This window comes from Penicillium canariense, assembly GCF_028826845.1.
Source record: "Penicillium canariense strain IBT 26290 chromosome Unknown utg000002l_segment0_segment0, whole genome shotgun sequence".
Lineage (NCBI taxonomy): Eukaryota > Fungi > Ascomycota > Eurotiomycetes > Eurotiales > Aspergillaceae > Penicillium > Penicillium canariense.
In genome coordinates, this window is record NW_026622729.1 from 1409934 (window position 1) to 1433112 (window position 23179).

General features: G+C 53.5%; 8 protein-coding genes across 8 annotated transcripts; 5 read left to right on the forward strand and 3 right to left on the reverse strand.

The window, feature by feature from the left end:
- Positions 1–567: 567 nt before the first annotated feature.
- On the forward strand, positions 568–1994 carry cpcB (40S ribosomal protein RACK1; the record flags this gene model as incomplete). The annotated part of the gene is made up of 4 exons (XM_056685846.1): positions 568–647; positions 710–836; positions 986–1303; positions 1569–1994. 4 exons carry the CDS (start codon positions 568–570, stop codon positions 1992–1994), a joined length of 951 nt encoding a protein of 316 aa, XP_056544588.1.
- Positions 1995–2579: 585 nt separating this feature from the next.
- On the reverse strand, positions 2580–4034 carry N7482_003722 (TPR domain protein; the record flags this gene model as incomplete). Its single annotated transcript, XM_056685847.1, has 1 exon — positions 2580–4034. One exon carries the CDS (start codon positions 4032–4034, stop codon positions 2580–2582), a length of 1455 nt encoding a protein of 484 aa, XP_056544589.1.
- A 306-nt stretch (positions 4035–4340) lies between these two features.
- Positions 4341–5666, forward strand: N7482_003723 (SOS response-associated peptidase; the record flags this gene model as incomplete). Its single annotated transcript, XM_056685848.1, has 3 exons — positions 4341–4367; positions 4439–4985; positions 5077–5666. 3 exons carry the CDS (start codon positions 4341–4343, stop codon positions 5664–5666), a joined length of 1164 nt encoding a protein of 387 aa, XP_056544590.1.
- Positions 5667–5971: 305 nt separating this feature from the next.
- Positions 5972–6884, reverse strand: N7482_003724 (uncharacterized protein; the record flags this gene model as incomplete). The annotated part of the gene is made up of 5 exons (XM_056685849.1): positions 5972–6035; positions 6091–6121; positions 6184–6263; positions 6317–6726; positions 6789–6884. 5 exons carry the CDS (start codon positions 6882–6884, stop codon positions 5972–5974), a joined length of 681 nt encoding a protein of 226 aa, XP_056544591.1.
- A 458-nt stretch (positions 6885–7342) lies between these two features.
- Positions 7343–9644, forward strand: N7482_003725 (RNA polymerase II mediator complex middle subunit MED1; the record flags this gene model as incomplete). The annotated part of the gene is made up of 2 exons (XM_056685850.1): positions 7343–8950; positions 9000–9644. 2 exons carry the CDS (start codon positions 7343–7345, stop codon positions 9642–9644), a joined length of 2253 nt encoding a protein of 750 aa, XP_056544592.1.
- Positions 9645–14060: 4416 nt separating this feature from the next.
- glnA (glutamate--ammonia ligase) lies at positions 14061–15603 on the forward strand (the record flags this gene model as incomplete). The annotated part of the gene is made up of 5 exons (XM_056685851.1): positions 14061–14063; positions 14146–14181; positions 14274–14366; positions 14576–15080; positions 15164–15603. 5 exons carry the CDS (start codon positions 14061–14063, stop codon positions 15601–15603), a joined length of 1077 nt encoding a protein of 358 aa, XP_056544593.1.
- Positions 15604–17583: 1980 nt separating this feature from the next.
- N7482_003727 (putative MFS transporter) lies at positions 17584–19417 on the reverse strand (the record flags this gene model as incomplete). The annotated part of the gene is made up of 4 exons (XM_056685852.1): positions 17584–18183; positions 18240–18834; positions 18894–19205; positions 19263–19417. The coding sequence occupies 4 exons, from the start codon at positions 19415–19417 to the stop codon at positions 17584–17586; spliced, it is 1662 nt and encodes a 553-aa protein (XP_056544594.1).
- A 2150-nt stretch (positions 19418–21567) lies between these two features.
- N7482_003728 (uncharacterized protein) lies at positions 21568–22854 on the forward strand (the record flags this gene model as incomplete). The annotated part of the gene is made up of 1 exon (XM_056685853.1): positions 21568–22854. The coding sequence occupies one exon, from the start codon at positions 21568–21570 to the stop codon at positions 22852–22854; it is 1287 nt and encodes a 428-aa protein (XP_056544595.1).
- Between the last annotated feature and the right edge of the window lie 325 nt (positions 22855–23179).

Below are 23179 nucleotides of genomic sequence, written 5' to 3' on the forward strand. Positions count from 1 at the left end.
CTTTTAAGAGCGGAACCGATAGCCCGTGTATAGTTTTGCCGGATTGGAACTTATAGATCAACAAAAATGAAGTAGCATGTGCATTGGCAGTTCTCCTAAAATCTCTTTCGGTTTTTTGAGCCCTATCATCTCGCAACGGTCTCATTGAGTCCATAATAAAACCAGTCGTTACAGATGGTCCCCATCTGGATGTCATCATATGAATGGTTGTCGTGGTTTGTAAGCTGAGAGATCGGTATTTGTTGGTTATAGAGCATTGAAATTCGGATAGGTTGCTTTCGTAAAAGCTTTACAAGAGTTCAATTGGGAGTTTGTCGCATCTAAACAAGTGTATGTCGAATTACGATGGTCGGAAGTATACAAACTCCAGTATACTCCGACGGCGGCCGAGGACCATCACGTGGTCTTCGCTTACGGTTAGGGCACGGCGGAACCACACAAGGCGACAGCCAACCGGGTTAGGGTTTGAGCGGGCACGCAGCCAACCTCCTCCCTCTGCGATTTTATCTCCCCAGCGTCAACGACCTACTCCGCCAATCCTCTCTCCTTCATCGTCTCACTCCCATCATGGCTGAGCAGCTGGTTCTTCGCGGCACCCTCGAGGGCCACAATGGCTGGGTTACCTCCCTCGCCACCTCTCTGGAGAAGTAAGGCCAACTGCTCCGAATTTTTCGCAAAGAGATCCCGTCTGACTTTACTCGGCTTCTAGCCCCAACATGCTGCTGTCGGGCTCTCGCGACAAGACCCTGATCATCTGGAACCTGACTCGCGATGAGCAGGCTTACGGTTACCCCAAGCGCAGCCTGGAGGGCCACTCCCACATCGTCTCTGACTGTGTATGTCACCAAATCTTGCCCCCTCTCGGTCACGCCGGAGATATCGAAGGATCCAATGGAAGGCAAAATGAAACCGGAATTTTGTTCAAGGATCGAGCAGAGACTTGAGAGCGCTTGACTGACCGCGGGTCTTTTTTTTTATTTAATAGGTGATCTCCTCCGACGGTGCCTACGCTCTGTCCGCATCTTGGGACAAGTCCCTCCGCCTGTGGGAGCTCGCTACCGGCAACACCACCCGCACCTTTGTCGGCCACACCAACGATGTCCTCTCCGTCTCGTTCTCTGCCGATAACCGCCAGATCGTTTCCGGCTCCCGTGACCGCAGCATCAAGCTGTGGAACACCCTCGGTGACTGCAAGTTCACCATCACCGACAAGGGCCACACCGAGTGGGTTTCCTGCGTCCGCTTCAGCCCCAACCCCCAGAACCCCGTCATCGTCTCCGCTGGCTGGGACAAGCTCGTCAAGGTACGCTTCACCCGCCCCCGATTTTGGAAACCCTTGCATCTTTGCCAATTTCCCCCACATGATGTTTGCATATTCTACGTATTTGCTACTTCAGAGCCTTCACCGGCTATGAGACAACCAATCACCAATGCCTGATGGAATCCCAAATTTCAATGTTCTTCGTGATATTGAATTTGAGGAGGACAGGAGAAAATTTTTCTTGACTACACCTCACACATCGATTTGGACGAGTATCAGTGACGCTGACCATTCTTCCACGATATAGGTCTGGGAGCTCGCTTCCTGCCGCCTGCAGACTGACCACATCGGTCACACCGGCTACATCAACACCGTCACCATCTCCCCCGATGGCTCCCTCTGCGCCTCCGGTGGCAAGGACGGTACCACCATGCTCTGGGACCTGAACGAGTCCAAGCACCTCTACTCTCTCCACGCCGGCGATGAGATCCACGCTCTCGTCTTCTCCCCCAACCGCTACTGGCTGTGCGCTGCCACCAGCAGCTCCATCACCATCTTCGACCTCGAGAAGAAGAGCAAGGTTGATGAGCTCAAGCCCGAGTACGTTGAGAAGGGCAAGAAGAGCCGTGACCCCGAGTGTATCTCCCTCGCCTGGTCCGCCGACGGCCAGACCCTGTTCGCCGGTTACACCGACAACAAGATCCGTGCCTGGGGTGTTATGTCGCGTGCGTAAATCTGTTGTTGATTGGTTGTGAGCGGAGAAGGGAGGAGGCCTCTTTTTGATCTATCGCCAAGGGAATCAAAAAAAAGTTCAAAACCAGAACAAGAAGGGCATTGGTTTGGTTTGGGATGTATGAGCCACGAGCAATGAAGCACTCTTTGCGGCCGAGGGGTTTCGGCCCAGGAGGCTTTCTGGTATGCCTAGCTTATTCGATTTGCCATTAAATCGAATGTCTGGAATCTTGTGACGGCATGTGATGTTCTAATACCACACAAGGCATCAAAATGTTTCCTATTTTTTCTTCACTCAAGTTGCTCTGCGTAGATAAGGTGTGATTCATTGCATCGTGTAACTTGCCAGATTACGTAGCTCTTCCGGGCACCAGTATGTGACTCCATTCTAGAGCAGACCCTGACCAGTGGTGAAGAGACCATGTGGGCGGAGGCCAGACCAGCTGGACCTTTCAATGTGCGGTCCCTCAATTGTTATCTTTCGATAGAAAGTCTATGAACTCGGCCATGAATATCTATATCGGCTGGAGTTGGATTTTACACGATCACAATGTCCATTGAGCTCACCATCCATGCGCAGTCAATTTTATTTGTTAAGTCTCTTCAAAGCCTCATCGGACATAGAAATGCCCTCTTCGTAGCCCAGTCCCTTTGCCAACGACTTGGCCTCGGCATACCGCTGCTGCGCCACGTCCGGCTTGTTCTGAAGTTCCGCAATCTCACCCAAATTGTAGGTTGCGGCCACACAGGTCATATCACACTCCTCATCGCGGACCGGCGGCTGGATGCGCGCAGCAACATCGATAGCCTTCTGGGCCCATTGCCGGGCATTATCGATGGTCTGCTCCTGCGAGACGGTCTGCTTCTCCTGAGGACGAGACTTTGGCGGCAATTGTACTTGGCCAATCATTGCCCCAGCGACGCTATTCAGCAGCACGACCTGCTTGCATGATGGAGAGTTGCCCTCTGCCACGCGGAGCATTTCCAATGCACGCAGGTACAAAGGCATGGCAAGCTCGCTGCGGTCCTTCGCGGTATACGTATCGGCGAGCTCAGCTAGTGCTGTAGCAATCTCGGTCATGTTCAGCCACGACTCGCTATTCCCTTCGCCAGAATCTCCTCCACCCACAGGCAGGCCTAAATTCTGCCGGCGGTGCATCTCCTTCAGACACAGCTCGACAGCAGCGACCTGCGCAGCCTCGGCCTTCTTCTCGTCCTGAATATAGTCGCTCGAGTACAGCTCGGCAAGCTTCATCTCCATGCCGACAACCTTCTTCAGCGCCCGGTCACGCTGCCTGGCCTCAAATTCCTGCATCTCCCTCAATTGCTTCTCCGCGTCCTCCAGCCCGTCCTCGTGAATCTGGACATTCTCTGGCGCGATCTTTGCTGGCCCGGGCGCCCGTGCCACCTTCAGCTTGTCCACCGGTGCAGACTCCGTGTTGCGGCCTTCTTCGACCCAATTCAGGGCTTCGTTCTTGGTCCGCTCCAGCACCTCGATTGCAGGCTTGACTAAGCCTGCCTTCTCCAACATCATCGCGACTTGCAGCTTGATGCCCAGCACCTCGTCCGAGAAGGGGTGCATACCCAACTCCACAGCTACCCGAAGGGCTTCCTTATACGCCTTCAATGCCTTGGGCGGATTCAGATCGATCTCGGTGTAGTACACTGCCGTGCGCAGCTGGTCGGCCACTTGCGGAGGGAACTTGTGGTATTGAGGCTGGACGCGAGTGACTTCCACGTAAGCAACATATGCGAAGACGGCGATACCCCCAACCACAGAGAAGATGGCAAGGGGCAGCAGGACCGGATTCTTGCGGAACACGCCCTTGGACGCTTCGCGGTATTTCAGGCGTATCTTCTGGGCTATGGTAAGGTGGCGGGTGTGGGGGATGGCGAGGAGGTTGGCAGTAGCATTAGGGCATCTCGGGCGTAGTGTTGGCCGGCCATTGCTGCTGTATATTGATCGTGTCCACGACTGGCGCTGTGCTGGTGCGCTGTGCAGAGCGGAGGCGCTGGCGCGCCGCGAGGCTGCGCGGAACATTGGAGCTGTCTGTATCGAGTGCAATTAAAGGGTAAAATAGCCTGGCAAGAATCAACAACTAGACGCTGTGCCAATTTCCAGGTGGAGGTGTGTCGAGTGGTCGTTGGAGATGGTACGTGATAGACCGGCCGCGCTCCGTTTTTCCACTGAGCGGTCTTGGCCCAATGACGTCGCGAGGGCGGATTTGTGAAGTTCCCCTGCTGCCTACATGCTTCCGTTTGCATGCACGAAGCTTTTATCTGCGCCATGAATGATATGTACTAGACAGGGCGTAAATTGCCTTTATTCGACTTATTCTCCTCTACGATGTGCGGGCGCTACGCTCTGGGCGTGGTAGGTCTTGACTATTGCCCACATCCTGGCTTACCCCATAACCGAACGTGCCACCTACTGACGATCCATAGCGCTTGGCATACATCCAACAGCAGCTTCAGGAACATGGCATGCAAGTAGACGAAGCGCCAGATGACGATGAGGTCCGCGAGACATACAACTTTGCACCAGGCAGCTTCGGCGCGGTCTACCGTGCCGACATCGCTGACCCTCATTCTCGCTCCGACCGGGACACAGAAGCGCACCGGGAACGGCGTGAAGACCTCCCAGAACGAGAGAAGCATGATGATCGGGATACCAATGAACCCGTAGATACAAAACAGCCCAAATACAAACTTCAGAGCATGAAATGGGGCCTCATTCCGTTCTGGACGAAGCGACAGCCCGACTACGGCTCTATGTTGCGCACCATCAATTGTCGCGATGACTCATTGATCGAAAACCGGGGCATGTGGACGTCCATGAAACAGCGCAAGCGCTGTATTGTCATCTGCCAAGGCTTCTACGAATGGCTAAAGAAGGGTCCAGGGGGCAAAGAGAGGGTCCCGCATTTCGTCCGGCGCAAGGACGGAGACCTGATGTGCTTTGCCGGGCTGTGGGATTGCGTGAGATACGAAAGTGAGCTTTTTCTCTCATCCTATATGTGCTGCGTTCTCTTGGCGCCCCTGTTGAAAGTTGGGGTTGACTTGGGCTAATTGCTCGCGCGTAGACACCGATGAGAAGCTATACACGTACACCGTGATCACAACCTCCTCGAATCCATATTTGAAGTTCCTTCATGACCGCATGCCTGTTATCATGGACTATGGAAGCGAGGAGATGAAAACATGGCTCGACCCTAGCCGAAAGACCTGGTCGAAAGAATTGCAATCAATTCTTAAACCTTACGAAGGCGAGCTCGAGTGCTATCCCGTCTCAAAAGAAGTCGGCAAAGTTGGCAACAATTCACCCGATTTCATTATCCCCGTGAACAGCAAGGAAAACAAGAGTAATATTGCCAACTTTTTTGCTAATGCCAAGGCGAAAGAGGTGTCTCCGAAGAAGCAATCTGGTATCAAGGGTGAAAAAGACGAAGAACGAGAGGACACCGCCGAGCATGGGGTCAAGAGAGAGCACAGTCCGGACACAGCGAGTGCCAATGACGAAAGCAAGAAAGCAAAAATACATCAGGTCCCAGCCGCGCCGTCGCCGCAGAAGTCCAAAATGCGCAGTGCAACGCGCAATACGCCCACAAAGAAGGCCAGCACGTCAAAGCCGCCGGACGGATCACAACGAATAACAAACTTTTTTAAGAAATGAATGAGATTTTCAACAAGTTTACAAATGAAATAGGTTATGATCTCAACCTAATAATTTTATGATCTTCGTTGTGGTGCCAGGAGATGAGGAATCCCCGATATATATTTGTCTCACATCTGACGGGATGCCCGTTGGAGTTTGATCAGAATGATGAAAATAAGTATTGGATATCTTTTTTTTCCTTTTTAAAAAATGGAATACATTCAATCTCCTGTCATGGCTGAGGCATTTATTTCGATCGGAGCCAAATAATACACTATCGTACAAAGAACTGCGTGGCAGGGAGGGCATTAAGAACGAGTTTGTTACTTCTCCAATTCCCGGAGTCGCTGAACCAGCTTTTCCCTGAGGAAGGGAGTCAAACCCAAGCTATCTTCCAGGTTAGCATTCAAATTAATAGGGAGGCCTTTTGTCTAACACTCACATTCCGTTCCGCGTGATCATTCTGTATGTGCCTGCAATAAAGGTGTCAGCTGAAACAGTACACACTACCACCAGCAGGCCATCGAAACCATACCACTTGCTTGATATTTGCCATCTCCACCAACAAATTGGCCGTTTCCGTCTACCTCGAGACTTCCGAAGATATCCTCTGGCCTGTACGGTGTCAGCTGTGATCGCAACCCTTCTCGACCTGGCAGGCATCGTACCATGCAATCCTTCCGAACTCAGGAGGCCGCCTGCTATCCGAGACATGAATCCAGCCGCCTCTGCCAGCAGAACCAGCTCCACCTTGGCCGCTAGCACCACCACTGGAGTCACCCATTTCAGAGCGCCTTCTCTTTCCCCGCCGGTGGGCTGTCAGGACACCGCCCGTGTAAAGGTTTGCCCCCGATGTTGACGCCATGACCTGTGCCTGGGACTGTGCGTCTGGATCCTCATGTGCATGCTTGGCGAGGACCTCTTGGAGGATGCTGAGGAACTTGGGATTCTCCGTGAGCGAGTCTGGAGTGGGCGGCAACTTTGAGGAGACTCCAATGGCGAGATCTGGGTTGACCGGTTCGGAAGGCAAGAGCGACAGAATATAAGAGTTACTTGGTCTCTCACTGGGAAACACATACTATGGCATCATCAGTAAATAAATAAATCGCATCGCTGTTTATCTGCGCGGAATTCACATACAATGTGAGGGTTTCCCTCCAATGTGGACACGAAGCGGGCCTGTGCCCACCTGGGGGCCCCGAAGACCTGTCGGCTGACTATTCTTGTTGCAAACATCTGTATGCCTCTTTTAGAGATCGCGAAATGTCCGATCAGGTGAAAATGAGCATCAGTGAAGCTGCTGGAGCTCCGAAGCTCCACATTCGGTCATTGTGCAGATAGAAGGCGGTCTGCAGGGCGGTGGACACCAACCAACCTTCAAATACCTATTCACGTGAATGTCTTTATTTATTGAACGACACCTCAAACGCAGCTTTGCGCCTGCTAATTGCAAGCGTTGGTGACGGTCGACTTGAGCGAGGAAGCTGCCGATCGATATCAAGTCTCGATCCGCGCGTCTTGTTGACACCCTTCGCCTGCAGTACTTCCGAAGCTAGCACTTGCCCATGATCGGCTGGTTGCGCATTCAAGGATCCCCAGATTCAATTGCATACTCCACTCTGAGATGATAAGTTTCCTCAATTATTGGATAGCCGCAGTTCCATTTATAGGACGCCTTTGCTTCTGAGCCAATCATGGCAACTCCATCGACCAAACCTGGCGCAACGCCAACCCACCTCACCTCTTCTCCGCACCCATCCTCTGCGCCTCTTCGGTCCTTCGCTCATAAATCGCCGTCAATAAGAACGCCGACATCCTCAGGGCCTGGTCATGTACCCCAGGTCAGCGCCCCTGCGCATCAGTATGCAACACCTCTTGCCGTGACAAGCGCCGTCGACGACGCGGTCAATTTCAGTTCACCGTCAGCACTTCTCGCCCTTGGTGGCTTCACTGGTATTAGTCCATCACCAGCAGTTCATGACAGCCTTGTCGGACCGGGAATGAACGAGAATGATATCCAGAATCTGGGAATGCAGGGTCTCAAGCTCAGCGGCGTTGGGCGCGATAGCGACGAGGAACAGAAGCACCGAATCCGGGAGGTGGTTCAGTGCCTTCGGGCGCGCGTTGCGGGAAGAGGTGTATCCCGAGAAGGTATCGAGCGACTGAGCCAGCTGGAGGGATTTGAATCGATTTGGCAAGATAATGACATTAACATCGCCGGTAACTTCGTCGATCTGGAGATCGAATTCTACGCCGGTCACGACGTTGTCAAAAATGTTAGTCTGCGATACGCGACCCCCGAGTACACGGAAGGTGAGCGACGAGAAGAAGCTACCGCGGTCCTGAAGCGGAACCTTGTGCAACCGCTCGAAGATGTCGAGCACGGCAAATGGAGGTCGCTCCAGGGGTTCCACGAGAATTTACACTGGCTTGCAAAGCTCGACAAGCTCAGTCAAGAAGTCAACTGTTTCGAGGCATTGGAAAACCTGGAGGAGAATCTCAAGCGGATCTGGGCCGAGGAAGGAAAGGACGGGAAATACGGCGGTGATTACGAACATCTATGTGCAGGTGTCATTGGGCGCCCAAGCATGCACAAAGGATCTCGGATCGGACTAGGTCTGGAATATTGGGTTGAGCAGGCCAAGGTCCTGGATGCAAAGCAGCAGAAAAACTCCCCCGATGCGATGGCAATTGACCCACCTCAAGACCAAACCGCAAAAGGAGTTGACGAGCAGCTGAAGATATGGACTGTGATGCTCGAATGTGAAGAAGGATATCCATCCCTCCGCATCTCTAAAGAATGGGTGGGAAGCGAGGTATTCGCACCCGGTCAGAACAGCGTGTCGGCCGCTTCAGGTGGTCCCACAGAATCCGTGAACTGGCTTGACCCTCACCAGACCATGCGGTTGTCTCATGGCAATCATCCGGATCCCATGGCTCTGGATTCTAGCATGCTCGAATCGTCACCTCCCAATCGTCGTTTCGTTGCGAAGTTGGACCCTCCCCTTGACCTTCCAATCCTTGCAGCCTCCGAAATCTATCGGCATCTTGGGATGCAGCTACCGCAAGAGTTCAAGATGGTTACATATGATGGGTTGCTGGTTTCAGACGGATTACCCTTGGTATCTACGCCGCAACCCGGCCGGAGAAAGCGCCGGATGTCGGCGCAGGCCTTTGATTCGATGGGCACACCCTACACGAACCAGCACAGCTACACATTCCAGGCATTTGAGTCCGTTGCTGGCCGTACTATCCGTGATCTTCCATTTTCGCACCCTCGACAACTCGCTGATATTCTCCCAGTATGCACTCCTTTCTCTCGAGGTTCTCTGCAATGCTAACTAGCTCCAGGTTTTCCGTCAATATGCTTTGTTAGCGAGTTTGATACGGAACATCTTTAACCAGCCTGCCAAGGACACGGATGACCAACAAGAGCCTTCAAAGGTGACACCGACCAGCTCATCGGATCCTGCGGGCCAAAAATCATGGGGCTTCCCTGCTCAAGATGGTATCATTACTCTCAGCAACGATGACCCTAACGAGGAGAAGTTGAAAGCCCTCCTTGGCGATGGTTTCTCACGCGCGTTCTTGGTTTCCTCCAATGCGTCTCCATTCCCGGGCGAAGACTATTTGGACGATGTCAAGGTGGACGTGACGCTACGTACGCAACTCGGCCAAGCCCCGGCCTTGATGCTGCTCATCACAGACCCCGGCAACAACGCCGACAAGTCTCTGCGTGAGCCAGTACATGTCTCAATCTGTTTCGAGATTGGCCTGAATGGCCGCGTGTCCGTCGTCGACACTGCCGAGCTTCTGAATGGTGGTGCGGAGGGCGGTGACGGCGGCGATGCGGCGATGCAAGGGACCAACGCCGCCGGGCCAGCGCTGCAGGATATCCACAAGAAGATCGCCCGGGTTCTTGAGATCTCACAGGACCTGAGGATCCTGGTCGAGTGGGTCCTGCGCTGGCTGCGACAGCGGGCCGGCGGCGGGTGAGGCTGACCAGCCGAGGACTTTGGGAGCTGGAGGGTTTCTCGTGTCTCGAATCTCGGCCTCGATTACCCTTGTTAGTCCCCTGACCATGTCTTGTTCAGTCCCTGCAGGGCTGGGTCGGAGCACAGCGCGGCCGCTGGTGGGATCTCACAATGTCACCACACGATGACAACATCTCCCGCCTGTATGTTGGTTAGCGCGTCCCTTCCGATGGAGCTGACATTGAGGCCACACGTCCAGTGGATGACGACCACGCCTGCACTGCGCCGTCGGTAACTATTTTGTGGAATGTTTCCCGGTTCAGGCTGGCCACGGTGCATCCGAGCCCAACATGAGAGTTTTCCCATAAGGACCAGCTCTGCCGTGTCATATGTAAACTCCGCTAGCTTGCAGTCGCATGGCACCCTCACCAGGAGCCTCTTTATTCGAGTTATTCCGGGGTCGAGGTCCCGTTGAGAAGTGTACAATATACGCTATGAATCTACGAATCCCACAATTCCCCAGTCGGGCCGTCGATCGTGTGCATCGTAACCCGATAAACCGAGACCCCCCCCCACTCGACAGTTCCTAGTACATGACGTAGGTACCGCCCAGCTTGACTGTTGTGGCCCTGACCGCCCAAAAGGCACCGCGACCACTTTCCATAGAGAGCCGAGTCACCTCACTTGGTGCTACTACTTGCGCTCGATCCCCGAGGATCTTCCTACCCCCAAGGTGACCACGAGATCATCCCGCAGCGTCATCGCTCCTGACACCGTCGATCAGATACGTTTATCATGTGGGGTGGGCTGCGCGGAGCAGCTGAGTTATTACGTCGATTCCTTGCTTTTCTGTCCGGAGATCACCCCACACGATCGAGAGAGGTTGATGGAAACCATTATTGAAAGGTGTGGACTCCGTACAGTATGAGGTACAGTTCGTATATACTACACCTCCCATAACTTGATAGGCCCGATGCGCACTAAGAAAATAACCAATAACGCCTGAGTGATTTATCGACCAAGTTAGCTCTCGCTACGGGCAGACTACGAGGCACTATCAGGGCCCGGTCGGTTCTGACCCAAGGCTTCTGTGATTGCCGCTGGAGCAGCGTGCGTCAGATGACATCGTTAGCTTGTTCCTGTTATCAGAGCCCCGCAGCGGTGCCTGGCAAACCGGACCCCTCTATCTACTTGCCCATATTCCGTGAACGCATTTTCGAGCAGATGTTGTGTACAATGCTCAACGACAAATGCTCAACGGCAAAATGCCTCGCACCGATGCAGAGACAAAGTACGAACGGTAGACGAGCTCCGTTTGGCTGTTCGTTTCACGCATGGAGGATCCTATACTTCGGCGTTCGAACGCCATCCTGCACGAGAGAACCCACCTTTGATATGCCTCGGAGGGGCCATCCTTTCTCGTCAGCACAATGTGTCAGACAGCCCCTCAGCCAATCAGAGGTGGATGATAAGCAATCCGGGTGCTCGTCGATCGCAGCCCCCGCCGCGATTGAATAATTCCCATTCGGCTCTTCCTGGTTTGACCGAGCAATACTCGGCTGTTTAGCCGATATGGTATTTTCCCGGTCTTCCTTTTGCCTGGTATGCTCTGTACGACTCGACTCAGCTACAGGCCACGATGACTAACGACCCCGCCGTGGTGTCTCACTGGCTGCTGCTATTCTTGTTGCGGCTGTGCAGAAAATAGCGGCCTGGTTGTGCAACGCCGGAGACGCCTCCCGAGCAGGCGATGCATGGACGAAGGAACTATCGTTTCAAATAGGTTTCTTGAATGTCGACCGTAGCATCCCAAATATCTATCTACTGTCCTCTCGGGGCTTCTATACAGGGCTGACGATCGGAAAAACCTGTGCGTGCCTTTGCCCCGCCCCAATCAGCTCCCGCCACCAAGTCGCACCCCGATCCCTAAAACCCCCGACTTGTCGATTCCTCGACCATTTTACTCGAGAAAACCCGGGGGAGGGAGATCGCATCGCCACTTCCCCCTTGGATCAATTTTCTGGAGAATCCCTGTTCCCCCAGAGCACTGACTTGTTCGCGATTCCGTTCCCTTGCGATCCGATACCCGACACCGTTGAGCGGCCAGATGCGGTGGATTATGTTACATAACCGAGTGCCATAACGCGCCTCAAACAAGAATAATACACAGATCCCCCCTTCACGCCAACTAATCGGGAACCATCGTACTGAACAGCCCCGGGGCAAGTCCACGAGCCCATGGCCGGTGTCGGGGCGGTTCCAGCGGCTTGGCCGAGATGGAGGGGATGTGATTGGTGAGCCGGCGGGGGGGGCTTTCGAGAGCGTTTTGCCACACTCCATAGGCGGCGCCTGTGAATGAGCGATCGAGTCCCCGGTAGCTGGGGGCTCCTCCAGGTCTCCGAGCGATTTATACATACCCGGGCTGTATGGTACCGTATACCGGTCGGCCGTGCGCGCCCCGATTACATGTCCATACGTGTAGACGGGTCCACGTATCGAGGTCGATGTATATCTAATATCTATCGTCTGAACCTGTCTATCGCTGCAGGTACACGGGGGCCGAAGTCCGCTTTTCCGTCGACATGTCCACGGCCTTGGACTCCGCTGATAGGGCCCAGACAGGCTGACCGCGGAGAGATAGATCGTATCGGCCGCAGACCGACGCGGCAGTAGCGCGAGGGGTCTGGATAACGAATCACGCCATGCGCTCTTCGCAGCCGGAGTCGGGAGCAGCTCAGGGACACGCTGGGTGAGTGCGGAGGAGATCGGTCACGTCGCACCTTCGACCTTCGACCTGTGCCTGTGGGCCATGGCGGATATCGAGAGACGCGATCCTCGCGAAAGGATTTTTGGATTTGGATTTTGGATTCACCGGGCTGGCTAGTTCGATGCAGCTGCAGCGGTAGTTCTAGAACGGTCGCAGATGTAGTTGGGCGGTGGACTATCTACCCCGGCCCATGCAGCTGATATGCGCCATGACCGGAACGATCTTGGTGCCAGTTGGTCAGAGGAATTAGCAACTCCGTAGGCTATCTGTGCATCTATCGAATCCTCCCGAGTCCTGTTGATGAAGCGAGTTGATCCATCCCCGTCCGGGTCGATCTTATGCGCTTTTCAAGTGGCCGCAGCGCCGGAGTCCTCCCGGGGGCGAAACCCTCCCCCGGACTTTTCCCACTCTGGAAAAACGGTCCTACCCTCTCCGTGGGGTGACAGGTACCGGGGAGGAGAGACAAGAAGGGAAAACGAGGGACGAGACTCAGAATTCGATTGAGGGGTCGATGTGCATCTCACACTTCCCCCCTCCATTTGATATGGGTTGATTTGGAGGGAGGCGTTCTCAGCGTTATCGGCCCAACGGGAGCAGAGAGATTGATCATCTTAGCGGCGCCTCTGACAAGGACCGACTGCTGATTGGGCCCCGATCAAGCGATTAATCACGACAGACACCGCGGACGAGCCACGAGGTGTCGGGGAACGATCTACGGGTACAGAGACTTGATATGCCATTGGATCCGTGTCGCGGGTGCATGGAATGCGGAGGTCGATCGGGCGACCGCACAAATCCAGAATGTGGACGGCCGTACATGGGGGTGGATGAAGCATTCACTACCTAATAAAGTCCAGGCGATGAATAATAGAATCCCGCCGAGGGGAAGGCAGGGTCGGAGATCTCGGCGACGACCGATTTCGCAGCCATTGTATGATGCGACGATGATGCCACGGGGGAGTTGGAGTGGCGTTGCCGGGGGATGGAAGGCCTCTCTTCTTCCGGCACAGCGCTTGGCTCGGGTGTATCGTTTGAGTCGGATGGTTGGATTATGTCCGGAGGGATCACGAGAGAAAAAGAAACCATTGACGCGGAACAAGGAATGTGGATTGAGTGATTTTGCTTTTCCGAGAGCACAATGTTTTGCCCAACGGACGTCCCCGAGGTCGGGCGAGAATGCAGTCAATATGAGGCACTTTTAGATGGTTGCCCTACAGATCCTGACGGGCGTGTAAAGGGCACGTACGAACGGTAAGATATGTTGTATGTGTGTAATGTGCGTACTGGGGAGACGGCTAACCCGAAAGGGGTGGGGGCTGATCCGCGCCTTCCTCATTTTTTTACTCTTTTCTTTTCTTTTTACCCTTTTTTTTCCCAACGCAGCCCACACTGTCCACTTTTCCACCCTTTCCACCTTTCCACACTTTCCCTCTTTCGTTTGCCCCCAAAAGACTCGCGGCGTGACTAAATTTAAATCTTTATCGGCCTCCCGTCCCCCACCATCTAAAAACTCACCCTCCTCCCCTCTCTTGGGATTTCCCATCCACATCTTCGTGCTTTGCTCTACTTCTCCTTCGGGAACTTACCTCTCTTCCCTCTCTGACTCAACGTCTGCTTGCTCGCAAGCCCTATACATCCTTTTAATCTCACACAACCCCATAATCATTCATTATGGTACGTTTCTCGTTGCGAGGGCCCGCCGGGTGACTCATTGCGCGCTGGACTTGCGGCTAACCGACCTTCTCTCGTTTCATAGGCTGCTGATTCAACTGTCGTCTCCAACACGGAGAATGTGCGTTTGATTCTTGATGCATTGGATTTCCACAATGGCCTTTGAGCCAGAGAGGAAACTCACATATACTGACTTGCCATGGGGGTGGATAGCTCATGAAGTACATGTCCCTCGACCAGCGCGGTCGGGTGATGGCCGAGTACGTCTGGATTGACGCCAACGGTGGCACTCGCTCCAAGACCAAGGTATGCCCGCCCAACCTGCCTTCCCCCTCTGCCGCTCCGCTCTGGTGGGATGGTGTTGCCCCGTGCGTATCGGCCGTCCGATAAGGCTCGGGATTTTTCTCGCACGCGACCCTGCACCCATCCGCATCACGTGCGGGGACACCCTCTGCTGCTTGGCGGCAACTGGCTTGCGAAACATGCGACTAACTCGACTCGTGCCTGTCTGTTAGACCCTCTCCAAGGCCGTCAAGACCGTCGAGGAGCTTCCCGAGTGGAACTTCGATGGCTCCTCCACTGGCCAGGCCCCCGGTGACAACTCCGACGTCTACCTGCGCCCCGTCGCCATCTTCCCCGACCCCTTCCGCCAGGGTGACAACATCCTCGTTCTTTGCGAGACCTGGGACGCCGATGGCAGCCCCAACAAGTTCAACTTCCGCCACGATGCCGCCCGCCTGATGGAGACCCACGCCAAGGAGGAGTTCTGGTTCGGTCTCGAGCAGGAGTACACTCTCCTCGGTACTGATGGTTGGCCCTACGGCTGGCCCCGTGGTGGTTTCCCCGGTGCCCAGGGCCCTTACTACTGTGGTGTCGGTACCGGCAAGGTCTACTGCCGTGACATCATCGAGGCTCACTACCGTGCCTGCCTCTACGCTGGTGTCAACATCTCCGGTATCAACGCCGAGGTCATGCCCTCTCAGTGGGAGTACCAGGTTGGCCCCTGCTCCGGTATTGACAGTACGTTTCCCCCCGCCCCCCTTGTGATGCCCGGTTGTTTTCAAGAGTGCCCTTCGGAAGACTAACGGGCTTCTTTCTCATAGTGGGTGACCACCTCTGGATGTCCCGCTTCATCCTCCACCGCGTCGCTGAGGAGTTCGGTGTCCGCATTTCCTTCGAGCCCAAGCCCATCAAGGGTGAGTGGAACGGTGCTGGTCTCCATTCCAACGTCTCGACCTCCGCCACTCGTGCCGAGGGAGGCATGAAGGTCATCGAGGCCATCATGAAGAAGTTCGAGGCCCGCCACGTGGAGCACATCGCCGTCTACGGTGAGGGCAACGAGGCCCGTCTCACCGGTCGCCACGAGACCGGCAGCATCGACAAGTTCTCATACGGTGTTGCCGACCGTGGTGGCTCCATCCGTATCCCCCGCCAGGTCGCCAAGGACGGCAAGGGTTACTTCGAGGACCGCCGCCCCGCTTCGAACGCTGATCCTTACCAGATCACTGGTATCATCGTCGAGACTATGTGTGGTGGCCTTTAAATAATTAAGGATATCATCATTTGGTCTTAGCGCTCCGATACCCTTCGGCATCCAACTGGGAGCTCCGACCACGAGAGCGGCCTGACTGCACGAGGGAGCTCGTCCATAGAATCCTTGTTTGATCTCTTCCTGTGGCTCGTTCATCTACCTGCCCTTCTCTCCACCGTCCGCGTTCATCGCCGATAGCCCTATCTATCCTTCCTCTCGTGGCGTCAGGGTCCGCCTCTTGCGTTCTTTAGCCTCCCTCAGTTGCAATCGCCGAATCTCTTGTTTTGTTTCTTTCTTGAACCCCTCACTGACAGTGGGGCATGTGTGACGTACAATAGCATAGAATCATTACATGGATGGAAAATCAACCCATCGTTTGAGCATCACACTACAGCTTCCGGATCGTCCCCGTAATGACTTGAAGATAGCCTTGATTGCCTTTCTGCCTCGACAACGTATGCACTCTCCGCGAGCGGTCTTCACCTCGATTATCCTGTAGCTCGACACTTGAAACCAACATCACTCCTGCCTCTCAATCCCTGGGTAATTTCAAAGCCACTGCCGAGCCTCCCGACCCCACACGCCACGAACTCCGGGGTTCCACCTCCCCGGCAACCTTGTAACTTGATGCCATGCAAGTCTGGGTGGATGCTGCATAAAGGTTCATTGTTACACAGAGAAGGACCAATTGTCCTTTTCCATCCTGACGCGTTCCTGACTTTCGTCCTCCACGGCGGTCTCCTACCCTCATGCCGGACCTCGGAGGCAGCACAGAAGAGTCTCCTCCGAAGCTCCGAGTTTTGTCGCTCGAGAAACGTGCGGTGTAATGGCCAAAAGCCTGTATGCAAGTATCCAAGACATGTATGGAGCATATGAGAGACTGTTTCTCAGAAATCTATATCAAAAGCCGAGGTAGATTGCTTCAATCAGCATGAAGCTCATTACCCATATGCTAAGCTAAGAGGCCAACTATATTATTATTCAAACCAAGCTATCAGGGCTAGAGCCCTCGTATCATTTTGGCTGCCGCAATTAATCCGGCTCCAGACCACCAAGATGCAGTGCAATGGTAGCTTAGAACGGGCCTCCGTATATGAGTAGCCAAGGCTGGATAAAATTATCGCAGGAGCAACGCTCTACAGATCGGCCGCCTAGGTTCATTTACCAAGCAGACTCATCTGAATGAGCTTAGTAACCAAAACTAATTCGCTACTTATTACTCTACCAGAGGAGCATTACGCAAGTCACCCCCTTCAATCACCCAGTCTCGAGCCTATACATCTACAACGCCTACCTATACAAGAATACCAGGGAGAAAGTATCTATTATTCCGAGCGCAATTAGGGTGTTCTCATCGTTCCCGTTAGAAGAGCGCAGCGCGCTTTCATAGAGTTTCCTGATATGAAGCTATCGCTATTTCTGACATGTGAGCAACTGATACCATTATGTCCATGGGCTGGATTCAGAATTACTCCAGCTTGCTAGCTGCATGTTTCTCCACTTGCGTCACTGAAGCGGGCCTGTTTCCAGGCGAGACATACATCACCTAGTAACTGGCACCGTTGCACGAATTGCAATTCCGTATTGCGATCTGCTATTGCGCTACAAACTTGATAGGTTCCTTTACCGGGCTTGTTGTTAATGCAATCGGCTCCATGGAAGGGTGCGAATAATCTGGTCCGTGTTGAACTAGCCATGGAATGCTGAAATATCCCGATCTCTCCCCAATTCTACAGTATAGTGGCTGGCGTGGGATCTTTGTCTTAGAGGGTCTTCTCACAATTACTGATGCTCTGGTCGCCCCTCCTGTTATATGTGCCGAGCCCGAGTTCGTTATGGCTCACTGAAGAAAAACAGCAAGTTGATAGCTAGGTACGAATGCGGATATACATGTGTATCAAGTATGTTCGTGGGACGTGAAATTGACCGCTAGGTATCTCTGGCGGATGAAATTATAGCAATTACCTGCCGGTTCTGATTATATACATACTTTTACTCGCAGTCCGTTTTGTCGCGTCGGAACCACCGTCTTACTCCCGATCCAAGCCCTTGTAGACCACGCTGCTGTATCTCACGACATGCCGCACCATCAACTCCATCATTATCACCTTCCTGCCCAGTATAACGAGACCTACGATCCACAACCCGAAGCAAGACCTCCATCAATACCGCAGCGAGGATACTTGCGATCAGAATGCCGACCATGACCAGATTACTCTTGCGGTACTTCTGTCGCCCAGGTGCCTCATAGTCACTCTTCCATCCCGAATATAGCGCATACGTTGTCAGAATGCTGCCCAGATTACCCCATCCCGAGACCACGGCAGAGGCCGCGGCCACACCAACTTCACCATGCCGAGGCTGAAAGATCTCGGCAGTCCACGTCATGGTGATGGGCACAGTTGGACCGAGACCGAATCCGACAATCAGGAGACCACCGTACCGCGGCCAAGGGTTTTCATCAGTGCCGGCGTAGCTGGTCAGCAGCAAGCCCAGAATCTGGAGAAGAACAGGAATGGAGAAGAACAGTGCGCGGTGGCGGTGGAAACGGTCCGAGAAGGGAGTGACGATGAGAATAGCGATAAGATCCATCTAGAGATCATAATTAGCTTCGAAATATGAAATATTTCACACCCCAGAGAACTTACTATCCAAATGGGCGCAGTGAGCAAGCTCAGATCAACTCCGTTCAAGGACGGGTTGATCGCCTTGATGATCAGGTTGGCGTACAGCTGGACGCCAATTCCAACCCCGACGACACCGAAGTACATGACCAGCAGTGGCCAGAGTCTCCAATCCATGAACACATGGAGCAGATCCCCCCAAGTCCACTTCGAATTATGGTACACGCGTTTCATATCGTGGTAGTGAATCATGGAATCCCGCCCAGTCAAAGCAGGGCGGCTTTGCGGCAAGCAGCGCAGCATCCAGTGGCGCTCTGGAGCCGACGCTCCTGGTGCCACAGGTCGGTCGGGCAACCACCACAGCTGCGCAAATCCCAGGGCGATAGTAATGATACCGTACACCAGGAACATCCACTGGAATCCAACATACCCTTGCACGCCGTCCATCTCCTGGAAGCCTGCAGAGACAAGCCCAACTACTGCTGCGGAGACTTGTGCAGCCGTGAAGTATTGGCCAATACGTTTTCCAATTCGTGAGGGCGGATAGAAGAGCGTGAGGTAGTAAGTCATGCCGGGCCATAACCCAGCCTCGACAATACCCAGAAGCAGGCGAAGAAGACTATATCTCATTAGAACCAAAAAATCATGGCAACTGCAACGGATCAGAATATAGCATACTAGAAGCTCCAGGCTGCTTTCATCGCTGTCATGCAGGTGCCGATAAGACCAACACTGATCACAATGCGACTCAGCCACACATGGGGACTGAGGCGGGTCATGACCAGGTTCGAAGGCAGATCAAACACCACATAACAAACATAGAACAGTGCCAAACCAGTCGAAATCTGGTGGGGATTCAGATGCAACACATCCGCAAGGTCATGACCGGAGTTCGCATTCATTGTCTGCGCTAGCCCAACGTTCGAGCGGATGGCCGAGCACATGAAGTAGAGAACCCAGAAGGCGGGTATAATGCGCCAGTCCAGTTTCCTGAGTCAGGGGTGTTAGTTTAAGGGTAGTAAAATGTCCGCGAAAAACGCGACTTACCTATAAATTCGTTCAATGTTCTCGACATTGAACTCGCTAGGCTCGAGGTCGTCCATGTCTGTCGACTCAGAAGGGGCCTGCGGACGCTCGTAGACCTCACCAGAGACAGGCTCCTTGGTGCTGCCAAAGGCAGTCTGGGCTGACTCGGCTGACATTTTTCGCGAAGTGGGATGTCTGGTATTTCTTTTGCCGGCCTGTTTTCCCGGACGTACGGATCACCTATCGGGTTCTTCGTCCAATTGATCCAAATCCACACAACGTCTGGACCAAACAGACTGGCGATCCGGGATAGATCCCAAATTTCGACGCCCGCAAGTCTGCCGCACGATCAGTGACTGTTTTCCGAGATTTCGTGTGCTAGCACCACGTTCGATTGAGCTCGCGTCAAAGCTGACTGAGCGGGAGAGAAAAAGTTGGTGGCGGAGAAAGTCAAGTCACCCCGTTTGCAGATCTGATAATGCGCAGGAAGAGGGGCGTAAGGCCTTGGCAGTGCAAAGGCCCAGCCACGGACTTTTGCGACGCTTCTATGAACCCAGAAGAATAGATAGAATATGGGCAGAAGACACGCGACTTACTGCCTTTCTGCCTCTCTGCGCAGAAGTTAAATAAGACAATCCAAGGCGATGTTGAGCTTGTTGAGGTTGAGCGCATCGCAAGCCGGTGGGAAATTGCTTCCGACTCTCGGCGCTCCACGCCGCGGAAGCCTCCCCAACAAGTAAACATCGCTCACCGAGAATAACCGTATCTGCTTCTGACTCACAGTTCCCCAGTGGAGGCTGTTTTGCAGGTTATTCCTAAATTCTAGGCGCTCGGAATGATGTGGACTTTGATCAGGCCATCCCCTTGCAGAGATCACCGCTGTCAGAATGTTACCGTGCAAACACAGGAAATCTGGTGATCGGAATTGGGCCTCCCGACTTGCTGTATCTCTGCTGTCTCTTGAGCGCGGATAGGCAGGTTTTCCCGTGCCTTTAGGACTAGCGATTAAATCATGAAAATTCTATGGGTAATGCATCTTCATGCAACCCCTCCACCCCTCCCCTCATGATGCTGGACATAATCGGTGTCAAAACGCCTTGGCTCACCCTACTGGAATTGCTGGTCTATAAGATTTGTTATGGTGTATAGCAATAATGATCGAACCAGATCGTCTTTTGTACATATTTGGGTCATATCCTCACGCATTTTGCGTCTGCGAATTAGTATCGCCGGTCTCGGACAAACCACGTGATATGTATGTAGCTACTTGCTGACGTAATGACAAGGCCGTCGAAGTTGGTATTACACCAAGCCAGCACCAAGTTCCATTGTATCGCAACAAATATATTGAAATGTGAACTATGGATTCTGAGTGGCCGATATGTGTCACCGTCACTATCTGGGAGGTGGGTAATTTAAGGTAATTTTATTCACTGGGCTTCCATTAATGTCTTGCGGGAATATATTGCACTCGTTCTGCTAGTACTCTTGACAGGTGGGTAGCTTTCCGATTCCAGTACACTACAGGAAGTCGACCAGGCTAGAGGATCGCTTTGACATTTCACATCAAACCTGCTGGTGAGCACAGCCAATCTTCATTTAGCAGAATTGGGCAGCGCGGGTTATTGAAGGCGTCACCCCGCAGTTTGGCTCGAGCCCTTGAAGATCTTTCAGAAACGAGCGTTGCCATTGGTGGATTCTAACTCATTTGTTTTGCTGACAGTCCTTGCGGGTATTTAGCGTGCTCCCACTCGCCAATCGATTTGAGCGTCCGGTCAGTTTTGGACACCGCCTGGGCATTGACTTGCCTTCGATTGGCCAACTTCGCGGGCACTGAACTGGGTACCAATGTACTGAGGTGGACAGGAAGTAATGAATGATAAGATGAACCAATGCTTGCATAACTTACGAGCTGCGGGGACTTGACTACTCGACCCCCCTCTTCGGCAATGGCGAACGGCCTTTCTAATCCCCAGGTATTTTCCCTTGACACAGCAGCTATTATGGCAGTTACCTCTTCCACCGTGTTCATTGCTGTCATAGGGCTCTTAACCCTGCTGTACACTCGCAGGAGGAAAGGAAGCAAGGATGGTGAAGCGGATAATTGTCGAACCCTACTCAAGCTCCCCATTATTGGAGACCTTCATAGCTCCCCCGGGAGAAGCCCCTGGTGAACTGGGACTTGTGGGTCAAAAGAAATGGTCCAATTGCAGTCCCAAGACTGTTTGGGATTATACCCATTGTCGTGCTCAACTCGTTTGAGGCTGTGACGGAGTTGTTCAGCCGTCGCAGCCAGTGGTACAGCAACCGTCCAGCATCGGTCAGCATGGAGATGATTACAGGCGCGCAGCCAGGGCAATCAAGTTTTACTCTGATGCATGACTACGATGATCACCTCAAGTTGCATCACCGGATTCTCGCTCCCAGCCTCGGCGCGCCTGCCGCTCCGAAATATCAGCCATTGATACAGCTTGAGTCTAGGCAGCTTTTGTATGACCTCTGTCATGCTTTCCAAAAGGACTCTGGCTTGATGAGCACTGATACCATATATCCTTTATTGGAGCGTACCCAAGCAAGCGTTATACTAGCGCTTCATTACAGCCTGCGCATCCCGCGCTGCGAGGACCACACCCTGCATGAGATTATCGATATCCAGACGAAGGTGACGCATCTGGCTGCGAATCCCATCCTACCAGATCTCATTCCCCAGTTACGGCACCTGCCCGCCTTTCTGTCCCCTTGGAGGCGTGCTGCCGACAAACTATATGCTACCCAGGTCGATCTATACATGCGCCTATTCTGCCACGGGAGGGATTCAGAAGGCTGGAATGCCACAAAGCAAGCTCTCCTGACAGCAGAGAAGCACACACCCGCCGGCGTTCCAGATGTTGACCTTGCCTTCACTCTCGCGACATCTGTGCAAGGTGGCATGGAGACCTCACCCCGCCAGCTGCTATGGCTTTTCATCGCAGCACTGAACCAGCCATCATGTGTGACTAGGGCACACGCTGTCCTTGACGATGTCGTCGGGCGCGACCGTCTCCCACTGTTTTCGGACCGGCCAAAGCTCGCTTTCATCGACGCTATTGCCCACGAACTGTTCCGCTGGCGTCCTATCTCACCAGGGTCCATTCCCCGCAGGGCGGATCGAGACGACGAGTTCCAGGGAGTCAAGATCCGTAAAGGCGTCACTGTCATGGCTAATGCATGGGCCATTGGACGCGATGAGAAAGTATTTGATCCCGCGCTAGGAGATCCTCAGGACTTCATACCCGAGAGATGGCTGCGGCAGGAGCGCGATGAAGAGGTAACGCTGACAACGGACCTCCCGCTGCCAGTCTTCGGACAAGGCCGGCGCATCTGTCAGGGCAAGAGGGTCGCTACCGATGGGACTTTCATGCAAGTTGCTAGCTTGCTATGGGCATTTGATATCGAGCTCGCTCATGGAGAGGAGGTGGATCCGTGGGCAATGGTCGTGGTGGGCTTCATGACAATGCCGAGGGATCTGAAATTCAAGCTTCGGCCTAGAGGTGACTGGGTACTAGAGGTTATTAGTAGAGAGTGGGAGGCAGCGGAAAAGCGGCTGGGAACGGTAGACGATGTTGAGAAATAGATGATAAAGCAAAGCAATAGAGAATTGCGGCTCGGACTCGCCTTCTGCTTCTCACTTGTGGATAAATTCCTATTGCCAAGTGCCACTCCCCGAATTGGGAATGGGGTGGATTGATTAGAGCGGGTTGACCGCATGGTTAGCAACCCAGTGATTGGCCGTATAGCCATTCAACTAAGGGGACACCGTGCCTGAGCTCGTATTTGGGGGTCTGCCCAGTGAGCCCCGGAAAAGCCCCACCCGCGGGCGTAAATTCGGTTCGCGCCGGTGGGCGCTGATCCATAGGATCTATACCACAGCCAAAGTCCTATGTAGACGACCGCCTCAA